Raw genomic sequence first — 11,497 nt, 5'->3', positions numbered from 1 at the left:
CTTCCCGAATTGCCCTGTAATCATCAAGAAATGATGATGGGATCCTGGAGAAATCCACAAAAATCTATAATTTTCAAATCCTATCTTGAAGTGATTTGGCTGTTTCTTGTTATTGTTCTTATTCTTTGCTGCCGCGCACCAGCCGACCGCTTCCTTGTACATCAATATTACGCGCTTGATCATTATTTTGCTGCGATTTTATTTTAAAACTGTGGTATCTTCTCATCTGTATATCTGTATTCTGTATTATATATATATATATAAAAATGAATTGCTGTTCGTTAGTCTCGCTAAAACTCGAGAACATCATCATCATCATCATTAGCCTTTATCTGCCCACTGCTGGACATAGGCCTTCCCCAATGCCTTCCACATAATGCGGTCCTTCGGCTTCCGCATCCAACGACTTCCCGCCGTGCGCACTAAGTCGTCAGTCCACCTGGTTGGAGGACGTCCCACGCTCCTTGTACCCATCCGAGGCCTCCATTCGAGGACTCGAGAACGGCTGGATCGATTTTGTTAATTTTGGTCTTGAATTATTTGTGGAAGTCCAGAGAAGGTTTAAAAGGTGAATGAATATGAAAATGCTCGGAATTATATAAAAACAAACAATTTTGATGTTCCCTTTATGTGTCCCCCGTTGGACGGGTTCCTTTTGTTTGTTTTAAATTTATTTTATACAAAACTTTAGGTCTTTTATTTATCGATTGAGGCACTACGAAGTCTGCCGGGTCAGCTTAAAATACTCATAGAAGGTACTCATTAAAATCAACTGTGGGTAAATTTCTTTAAAATTAAATACTTATTATGCTGTTGCGGTTATTATTTTAGCGAAACTTTAACCGTTTCCGCAGCGCACGCAGTGGAAGCTCTCAAAAGGGAAAAAACCCCGATTATGAAACATTCTTCATTGGTGCTCTTATTTTAGGGTGATGTTATATAGCTTCCTCAATAAATGGGCTCTCTAACACTGAAATAATTTTTCAAATCGGACCAATAGTTCAAATTTCAAGTTCAAGTTCAAACAAACAAACTCTTCAGCTTTATAATATTAAGAATAAATTTTTCATTTATAATAGTTTTCATTAAAACTAAAATAAGACTTGGCCTAAAGGTTTTAGTTACCAGGTCATGAAATCCCATAAAAAGCAGAGTGTAGGTATTTTTTTTTGTTTTTAAATTGTTACTTATTTTATTCATATTGATACAAAGGTACATAAATAATAAATAACCTAAGAAAGTAACTACTTTTAGAAATTCAATCGTGCCTTTGCAATGGCTTCTGGGAGTAGTTCGAAATTTATTTATTATGAGGACCCTCCACCGGGAGCAATCGACGAAAAGGAATTCTTTTGCACAGAAAAAATTGTACCTCGTAAAATAAAACCTCAAAATATCGTCATAAGATTAATGGAAAGAGAAATACACGGGTCACGGAAACCTGGGTCGCATTTTCACGTTGTTCGTGAATTTTATCAGAATGTTTTTCCAAATTTAACTATCGTAAACGTTGAGAAACCTCCGTGCTTTTTGAGGAAGTTTAGTCCAGATGGTAAACATTTCATAGCATTCTCAGCTGATCAAACTTCCCTGGAGGTATGTTAATGTATGATGTTGACGTTTTGTGATTTAAGTGTGTAATAAAAAACATTAACTTTAACTTTGAGTAAATGCTGTTGGTTGTGTTTTTCTTTAATTTTGCAAATAGTAGATTTGTATTTCAGATCTATGAATACAGAGGTGCTTCTAGTGCAGGAGACTTAGTGGCTGGTTATCCAACTGACTTGCTTAATGCAGATGCTGATGCTCATCACAGAATTAGAACACATATATTTTATAGATTCTTTAAGGTATGATATATTTATATTGTGTCATGTTTTATTAATTTGTTTAGGTGTTCATATATTATTAATTATATAGGCTTACTTTCTCAATCTCTCCTTTAAAACAATACAACTGTATTGAAGAATACATCCATCTCAAGATAATTTATTTATATTGTAGTCTTAATCTCTAACAGTGGCTGTCAGTTTTGACATATATCCCTCTATCAGCCAGATATAGATACATAGTTACCCACAATTTTCTTACTGAACTGTACTAAGGGGACAAGCAAGAAAGAGACAACCCTTATTGATTGCAATAATGTGATTTGATGGAATGATAAGAAAATGTCTATCAAAATAATAAAATTATCTTTACAGCCTAAGTTTACAGTGAATGTTTGTCAACAAAGAGATGTCAGACCTGATCGTCTTGGTAACATGCCTGTGATGGAGCAACAACTCAACAGAGAATGCAGCTTGTTTACTGAAGATGGTAGATATGTAATAGTGGGATCTGCAGCACATATTCCAGATGACTTGAGACCACATTTTTATCACATTCACAGTAACAATGAAGCTGTCACACCTACAATAAGGTATTTTTTAATCTGTAATATTATTTAGAGTCCGATACTTAATTTTAATACTCCCACAGCATTATAGCACAGCTATTCTTTTTTTTTTAATTAAAAATATAGTAAGTACAACATATCATAAAGGTTTGAATAAATTTGTCATGGCAAATTGAAGTAAGCTTAATTCATTATTGTAAGCAAAAAAAAAAAGAACAATGTATAAGTTGTGCTGAAATCATAAATGTTGATTTCTTCCCCTAGGCCAAAACCGGTGGAATACAGGTGATGAAAAATATATACCCAAAAATTTGGGATCATGATTCATACATCAATACAATATACATACATTTATATACATTAAATAATTGTTAGCAGGCAGTGTCTTGGCTATGGCATTGCAAGCCGTGAGGGAATGTAATTGCTTTCCAATAGGTCTTGCGTATGGTTTCAAAGGCAATTAAAATAATTTTGTAATCACAAATCTGAAAGATTTCATCCAATTATTTATCGTTTTTTAATTTTATATTGCTTCGATGTGTGGACGTGCTCACAGTTCACCTGGAACCAGAGTCCATAGACATCAAAAACCTAAATGTCGCGACCCATCTTGAATTCTGATTCAGTTTTAAAATACAATGGCTGCCTCACCCTTATACCGAAACATATTACTGCTTCACGGCAGAAATAGGCAGGGTGGTGGTACTTACGTGGTGCATGCTCACAAGACGCCTTACCACAAATAAATACGTAAATTGAAACTTTTGAGCATTTGACTTTTATTCGGAAATCATTCGTGAACATGCATTGCATGCATGCTCACAAGACGCCTTACCACAAATAAATACGCAAATTGAAACTTTTGAGCATTTGACTTTTATTCGGAAATCATTCGTGAACATGCATTGCATGCATATTTCATTTGAAAATTATTGGGATTCGAACACCGGTGTGCTTAGTGCGAGTTTTTTAACTTCTCGATCGCGTAAAAGTTAATTTATGGAGTTGGAACGCCCCTACGTTTGCCGCTACAGTACAGTCGCACCGCTCGATATGAATACACCCGTCACCCGACGTTAGGCAACGACGAGCTATTTTTTCCCCAACTTTTCTCTGGTAGCCTAAGAAGCTATTCCGGCTTCACGAATTCAGGACGGCAACTTCAATATGTGGAATATGCATTGAAATATAATTGTTTAGGTACCTGGTTTATATGTATGTGCACAGTTTCAAATTCATTTAAAAGCTTCGCCCAACAACATGGAGCTTTCGTTCTCACTTTCGACAAAGTGAGTTAACCGCGCCTCCACCGTCAAGCCAATGTTCGTATAGTGTTTTTAAAAAATGCGTCCAATCCTTATTTTGTTTCAATATTTCAAAATGAATATGTATGTTTTTAATATGCATGTTGTTAAATAGTTATGTTCACCATTTACGCTAAACAGTTTAGCTTTGCTATGATGACCTAGGTCTGGGATTATGAGTTCTTGAACTGTTATGTTTACAATTGTTTGTTTATATTTATTCTGTAAAACATTTAAAAAAATTACATTCTAGGTCCCCTTTGGAAGATTATTCACTTCATTTAGTTGATCTACATCAAGGGAAACTTTGTGATACAAAACATTTTAGAATCGACAAAATTTACCTATCACACAATCAAGGTATTTATTTATACAAAGAAGTGCTTGCTGTTCTCTCGGTGCAACATCAAACAATACATTTGTATCAAATTGTTGAAGGAATGTTGATTGAAATTAGAAAAATTGGACGGTATTGTTATGACGATGACCCGTTTATAGTCAGTTCAATAATAGGCAAATCCATAAATGAGAAACCATTTCACGAAGAAACAATTAATAGTTTAAAACACAGGATACTTGTATTTTTGTTTAAGAGAGCTAAAAAAATCACCGACGAGACTGGTGATCCTTTGGAGTTACGAAAGTTTTACAAGTACTTCGATATGTTTAAAAGTTTGAGAATGTGGAAGATGCAACTGTTAGATGAAGATCATTTATTTATAAAATACGCAAGCGAAGAGGTTGTGACCCTTAGGGTGGCTGAACCCAACAGTCAGTCATCATTCTTTGTCATATACAACATAAGCCAGAGTAAAGTGTTGGAAATATACGAGAACACGTCCGAAGCGCTTTTGCAACTTTTCGAAAACTACTGTGATTGTTTTAGAAATGCGAGACTGTGTGCAGATTCGCAGTTCACTTGCTCGCCATCAAATAATTTATACGCCAGGTTGACACAACAAAGGTTTAAACAGACTATAGTTAGAGCGATATATGGAGGACGTACTGAAGCAACTAAAAGAATTTTAGCGCAATTACCGATCAGCGCGCAGTCGTACAGTGGATCTCCGTATTTAGATTTAGGTCTCTTCAGCTACGACGATAAATGGGTATCTGTAATGGAGAGACCTAAGGCCTACGGAGAATATCCCATAAGGTAAATTATTTTATGGATTTTTGATAAATTTTTTTAAATTGAGAACCTAATTTTCATTACTTGTTTGATTTTTCAGATTCTATGCAAGGGATTCGGGGCTATTAAAATTTAAAATATATGCAGGGGTTTTAGGACAATCTGTGCCTCCCAGTGCTCGAAGACTAGTAGCTTTCACATTCCATCCAACAGATCCTTTTGCTATTAGCGTACAAAGAACAAATTCAGAATACATTGTTAATTTTCACATAAGGAACGCAGTGTTTAGTTGAAAGTAACTATAAAGTTTTGGATCGATTTACAATGAATATTTTTACTGTGATAAAAAAACTTACAATGTAATAATTAATAAGCAAAAAAGTGAGCCGATGGTTTAGCTATTAGTGTCTGTTATCTTACAGTAAGTAATTATTAGTTAAATATGTTATTAATTATATAGTTATACACACTTGTGGGAGTTATTATTTTACACAAGTGTATTATATTTTTACATATTATTTCAAATGTGTAATAAATAAATCACTAATAATGCTTTTTTTTTTATCTAAGTGGTTTATGGTTTAATGGACCTCAAAATATTATTTTGGTAAGAATGCTCTCATTGGGATAGTGTCCATTTTGCATAGGGAATATGTGAATTATATATACATATCTGATAATAAAAATATTCTAGAAATGTATGCCGTAAGTATAGTTTTCCGTAGGAATAAGTTGTTTTTGTGAGATAAAAAGTAGCATATTTCATTCTCCTGACTCCTAATACTATTATTAAAAAAAAAAAATATCTATTGCTTTTTTTGACATGAAAGGGACAAATACACATACTTTCATATTTTTAATATTAATATGGATAGTCTATTTTTTACTACTTTAAATGGGAAAAAGACTAACTCTCCGGGTGTTTAAAATAATTACGAATTACACCAGCGTGAATGTCGTCAATGTTAGATAATAAGGTCCATCTTAATTCCATTTTTGGGACCGTGGTTAGCGTTGAGTATGATGCTTTAGGGCCTAAACAGAGAACCAGTCAAGTGTTTCGCCTATAGTTCAGGCGAAACTACTATTTCTCTTCAGAAATAGACAAGTAACAGATATATCAGAGCCGCCTTTATGTACGGAAATTTATTTTGTTGGATTGTTTTATTTTTATTGCTTTGATGCGTGGACGAGCTGACAGCCCACCTGGTGTTAAGTGGTTACTGGAGCCCATAGACATCTACAACGTAAATGCGCACTCCAACTTGAGATATAAGTTCTCAAGTATAGTTACAACGGCTGCCCTACCCTTCAAACCGAAACGCATTACTGCTTCACGGCAGAAATAGGCAGGGTAGTGTTACCTACCCGCGCGGACTAACAAGAGGTCCTACCACCAGTATTATGTTGTTGCTTAATAAAATGATCTTGTAAGTTCGTCGTGGAATTTTTTGCCAACAATATAATCCGTTTCACATTTGTTGAAAATATTTGTAAAAGTTTCAACACTTGAAATTCATACATCACTAATCCATAGAAGTGTTAAAATAAATACATACTTTTCTCTTTGTTGCATGCAATTTACAAACTTAAAATGTCATATTATATCAATTAGACAACACTTGTACAATAATAACCTATACATAACATAACCGTTAATAAAAATGGTTTAATTAACTAATATGACAAAATAAATACAAATGCTTCAATACAAAGTAACAGTAAAATGCAGTTTCAACCATTGATGCCGTGTAATGCGCCACATTTCGTACCGCCTAGCTCAAACTTGCCACGTAAGATAAAATTGTGTATTTTTAGATTAAAAAAATTGAAAAATTCGGCTATGCTATTCTGGCCTTCCTATACTCAGCATTAGTAGTATATGTATTCCTATACTCACACATATAACTTTATTTTCCAGCTTGACCAATTTAAGATTACCAAATAATATTGACTATGCTATTGTTGTACAGCTTGAAGTCGTCGTGGCCTAAAGGATAAGACGTCCGGTGCGTTCGTATCTAGCGACGCACCGGTGTTCGAATCCCGCAGGCGGGTACCAATTTTTGTAATGAAATACGTACTTAACAAATGTTCACGATTGACTTCCGCGGTGAAGGAATAACATCGTGTAATAGAAATCAAACCCACAAAATTATAATTTGCGTAATTACTGGTGGTAGGACCTCTTGTGAGTCCGCACGGGTAGGTACCACCGCCCTGTCTATTTCTGCCGTGAAGCAGTAATGCGTTTAGGTTTGAAGGGTAGGGCAGCCGTTGTAACTATACTGAGATCTTAGAACTTATATCTCAAGGTGGATGGCGCATTTACGTTGTAAATGTATATGGGTTCCAGTAACCACTTAACACCAGGTGGGCTGTGAGCTCGTCCACCAATCTAAGCAATAAAAAAAAAAGCCTGACCAAACAATATTTATACATGTAATGGCTTTATTCCCCGGCTCACGGAATAAGACTAAAAAAAGAAAGATCCAAAAACTATTTTGTATCTTCAAATTTATTCATGCTGGTTTTTTTAGATAATATAATAGGGGAAGGCGATGTCGTTGCCATAGTGTCTTCAGGGGGTGTTCTTCAGTATTTTTTCACACCAGTCACCCACGGTATACACTGTCCAACCAACGCACCTTATGGGTTACCTTATTGGAATGCAAATAAACCCCTGTGGTTCGTACGCAGTATTGGTGATCCGTAAGTCAATTAATTTTGGTATTTACGTTTTTGTCATTGCTTTCGATAGGCAGACGATTATAGCAATGGACGGGCGTATTATGAGCTCGGATGAGTAGGTACCATCATACTAAGTATCCAATTAGTATAATAATTATAAAAAATGACTAATTGGTGGGTGGTGAGTTCGTTCAATTATCTAATGGAAAAAAAAACGTTTAACGCCGTTTCGGAGGGCCGTATTCTTATTTAATTACGAAGAAGTAAAAAAAAAACATGATTACTGGAGGCCGTAGATGATAGCACGACTACTTCTGACTTACTGACTTACTTCCACTATCTGTCTTGAGACATGAAGTCAGTCTCGGTTGCATTTCACAGTTTCTCTGTCACATCCTTCAAATGAACAACACGTAGCTGTTTGGCCATACACGTATGGTGCATGGTGGTACGCACAGGTGAGTGGGCTCACAATACGCCATAACCTTTGCTTTAGACGCCTTCAGCTACTAGGAGCAGGCTTAGAGACCCCGGTAGCCATATTCGTCGAACTCGAGAAAAGAGTTCGACGTGCAACCTAACCCTTGCATGAGCCTGCTGAGTTTTTCACCAGATTTCAGCGGGTCGCGATTCTGATCCGGCTGTAGATTATTTCGCGAAGCAGCTGTTCTGGAGTTGTTAGGTCTCCTTCGGAGGCGCTCGGGCAGTTGTTAGCAAATCCCACCCCTCCTGGCTGAGCATTTGCTCACTCACCTGTCCCGGTGAAACTAGAAAGGCCACAGGGCCACCAGTAATCACTCATTAAAAAAATGCCCTACTGCCAATAAATTGTACGTATATGTATTATTTATTAGTACATTATTAAGCTCTTTTTTTGTTTAGATTTCATATCCAACCATATCCTAATTCGCCAGAAGGCGTTATTTTTAATCGATACAATATTATATCGGATAGTCAACCCGTCCAACCATTTGATTTAAAGGTGAGAAATGTAAAATATTATATCAATTAAGCATATTCGAATCGATTCAATTATAGAATATACCGATATCTCGTCTGTGTACTCCATTGTTTGCAGTTTCACAATGATCGTTGGACGTCAACGACTGATTTACATTACTTTTATCCGTCGATACGTCAATACAATTGGTTTCCAAGCGGACTAAGCAAAGGCAGTGCAGCAGTTCAAGTGGAATTGCCAAGTTTAACCAACAATGTATGTCATTACGAGATTGTTTGCAATTGTGGAGTCAGAAAAACAAAAATAAATTGTAATTGTCATGATGACGCAAGTGCTATGTCTATTGATGAGACAGTTTCGAAAAATGTATTAAAAACTCATAAGAATGAGACCAATGAGCCCTCTTCATTGACCGTTATTAAAAGAAACGTTGTTTGTGAATGTAACAAGTCTGATATAGCTGAAAGATCGGCTTCAATATATTCTGAACAAGCCGCTGTCGGAAGTCAAACGCCAACTAAGTCTAAAAACAAAAGTACTTCTATTAAGAAAACTAAAAACGAAAAGACTTGTCCGAAACGCCGCTACAAGGGACGGGCTCCCTCTAAATCATATGATACGACTAGTGACAGTTCCCAAAGCTGCAACTGCAATAGTGAAACCGAATAAAACTCAAATAAAAAACTGTTATTTTAGTGAATATTTTATATTTTGTTATAGTACAGTTTATTCTTTATTATTACAAATATTTGTGTATTTACAGTAGGTACATCGAGTTAACAAAACTATACTTTTGGATTTTTTAAAGATTTTTTTAAAATATTTTCGTGATAAAATATTCTGTTTGTAGGTATTTTTTACAAAGTGATTTACTATAAGAAATATAGAAAAAAAATTTATTGGAATAGATATCAACTGACATAACATATCTGAATACTATTGGTATCTTGAAGCATATGAATACAATCGACATCACAAATATTTCGTAAAAACAATTTAACACTTATACCTAGTATTGCATAAGAATATGAACGGACTTTCCCCCCATAACAATGTAGTCTTTAAACAAAGTCTCATTTTCATAAAAATGCGTGTTGCCCTAGTAAAAGAAAGTTAAATTCAATATTATAAAATTTAATCAAAAAAATTTATGTACATATAAATAGTAAAGACAATAATAAAACAAGTTTAATTAACACTACATTTGGACTTTGACACAACTTTGTGAGATTCAAGATAAAATTTATAGTAAGACTGTCGTACAGGATTTGCATTACTTTACCACAAGTGTTGCTTTAGTTTAAAACTATATCATCTCTTGCACTGTATGTTTTGATACAAAATCGGTTAAACAATCAAATTTAAGATAGTAAACTTTAATCACCTTAAAACTACGATATTTAATTCACTTTTACATAATATCGTAATTTGTAATATATTCCTGAATTTTACTACCACACAACCATCACTAAGCTTTATGTATCCTAATGCACCTTACTTCTAGCACTTATCTTTTAGCACGTCGTGCAAAAACAAATTTCTCATATTATTATAATTAAAATTACATAATCCTTTATATTTAGTAAAATGCACGGATTTTGTGTTCTATTATTATATTTATGTCTGACAAACACTCAATTGAAAATATATTTTTTATTCATTACAATATTTAAATATCATTCTAGATATTGAAATAGCAGGTTTTATGTAAAATAAATAGGAAATATTTTGAAATCGAGTTAAGTATGAAAAATACATTGTTATTTTGAGTATACAATAATCCATGCTTTGATTCAAGGGCACAATTTTAAGCTGTTTATTCACAACCTAGGTAATTAAAAAAATAAAGGATTTTAGGACACACTGATTATATTTTAATTCATCTCAAGAGTCATCCTCAGCCTTATAAACGAAGTTCGTGCTGTAATGTGCAATATTTACCATTTCTGCGTAATTCAGTCACCTTATAAATTTATATGCTACTATGATACAAACAATATTACAAACAATACATTGACTAGACAGTACCATAGTACCGACAAGCGATACGACCTTATGGCCACTATTGGGTGGAATTTTCATGGAAAAACAGTATTAATATAGGTTATTTTAGGCCTTAAATACACAGATTTAGAGCTCTTAGTGGAATAGCCTCGTTTTTGAACTCACAAGATTAGCGGGTAACGACTATGAATATAGTTATGTATTTTGTTATGTTTATCTGCAACAATTAGTTTTCAACTAAATCAATAGGGCGCGCTTTATGTCGCATAGTTTAGAAATCTGTGTAGATCATATATTTTAAAAGCACAATAATCAGGACCACCACTAAAAACTCCTTTAAAGATAACTAACATTTATTTTTAACATTCATCCTTAAACCATAGAACACACCCATTATTATTATTATATTACCCTAACTAAAGACCCTTAGGAGACAGGGCGCTTTAGTAAAATAATTTAGTACTTACAATTTTTCACATGTAGAACACGATTTGAAAAAAATATCAATGTGTTAGAAATTACAGGTAATTTTTCTTTATATTTTAAGTAGTTCCATTCCCCACACGTTGAGCGTCCTTCACTGAAATAGAACGAAATATTTTTGAAACAACATAAATAGAACATATACAGGGTGTCCCGAAAGGTAACAATAACTTGGCATTGGATAAAGACCCCTTATGATGAACTAATAAAATAAAAGAGCATTCTAACCACAGTAATAATGAGTACTATCAATTTTATTGAAAAACTAAAAATATACGGACTTTTTCGATATTGTGATTGTGAGTTTTGAATTGTTCGTAGGTTTTAACACTGTTTTGGCCTCACAAGAAACCAAATTAGTTGTTGTCAAATCAACATAATATGTATATTTTAAATTTACTCATCATCATCATTCTTCTGCCCTTCTCCCAGTCACCTGGGGTCCTCCTCTATCATATTCTCTATTTCTTCGCTCACTCCCCTCTTACACATATCGTCTTTCACGCAAACAGCCTGGCCACGGG

The 11,497-nt window shown here is 34.4% G+C and overlaps 3 protein-coding genes across 15 annotated transcripts in view; 2 read left to right on the top strand and 1 right to left on the bottom strand.

The window, feature by feature from the left end:
- The first annotated feature begins 1,127 nt into the window (after positions 1 to 1,127).
- abo (de-etiolated protein 1 abo) lies at positions 1,128 to 5,384 on the top strand. The gene is made up of 5 exons (XM_028184333.2): positions 1,128 to 1,596; positions 1,725 to 1,850; positions 2,205 to 2,422; positions 3,956 to 4,858; positions 4,935 to 5,384. Exons 1-5 carry the CDS (start codon positions 1,276 to 1,278, stop codon positions 5,125 to 5,127), a joined length of 1,761 nt encoding a protein of 586 aa, XP_028040134.2. The 5' UTR covers positions 1,128 to 1,275; the 3' UTR covers positions 5,128 to 5,384.
- Positions 5,385 to 7,453: 2,069 nt separating this feature from the next.
- Positions 7,454 to 9,199, top strand: LOC114250434 (uncharacterized). 2 transcript variants are annotated; one of them, XM_089736556.1, is made up of 4 exons: positions 7,454 to 7,546; positions 7,907 to 7,983; positions 8,408 to 8,507; positions 8,604 to 9,199. In XM_089736556.1, the coding sequence occupies exons 2-4, from the start codon at positions 7,961 to 7,963 to the stop codon at positions 9,153 to 9,155; spliced, it is 675 nt and encodes a 224-aa protein (XP_089592682.1). In that variant the 5' UTR covers positions 7,454 to 7,546; positions 7,907 to 7,960; the 3' UTR covers positions 9,156 to 9,199. The 2 variants fall into 2 exon arrangements, with proteins under 2 accessions (XP_089592682.1, XP_089592681.1); XM_089736555.1 differs by lacking the exon at positions 7,454 to 7,546 and having other exon boundaries at positions 7,815 to 7,983.
- Positions 9,177 to 11,497, bottom strand: part of Csk (C-terminal Src kinase) — a 44,013-nt gene continuing 41,692 nt past the window's right edge. For 6 of the 12 annotated variants that reach the window (XM_089736547.1, XM_089736550.1, XM_089736554.1 and 3 more), the window contains one exon: positions 9,177 to 11,070. In XM_089736547.1, coding sequence (XP_089592673.1) covers positions 11,068 to 11,070 — 3 coding nt within the window. In that variant the 3' untranslated portion in view covers positions 9,177 to 11,067. The remainder of the gene's footprint in view (positions 11,071 to 11,497) is intronic. The other 6 variants (XM_089736544.1, XM_089736546.1, XM_089736552.1 and 3 more) reach the window with 1 other exon arrangement.

The sequence above is a fragment of the Bombyx mandarina genome, chromosome 21 (assembly GCF_030267445.1).
Source record: "Bombyx mandarina strain Sakado chromosome 21, ASM3026744v2".
In the NCBI taxonomy this organism is placed as follows: domain Eukaryota; kingdom Metazoa; phylum Arthropoda; class Insecta; order Lepidoptera; family Bombycidae; genus Bombyx; species Bombyx mandarina.
This window is presented reverse-complemented; position numbering and strand designations above follow the sequence as displayed.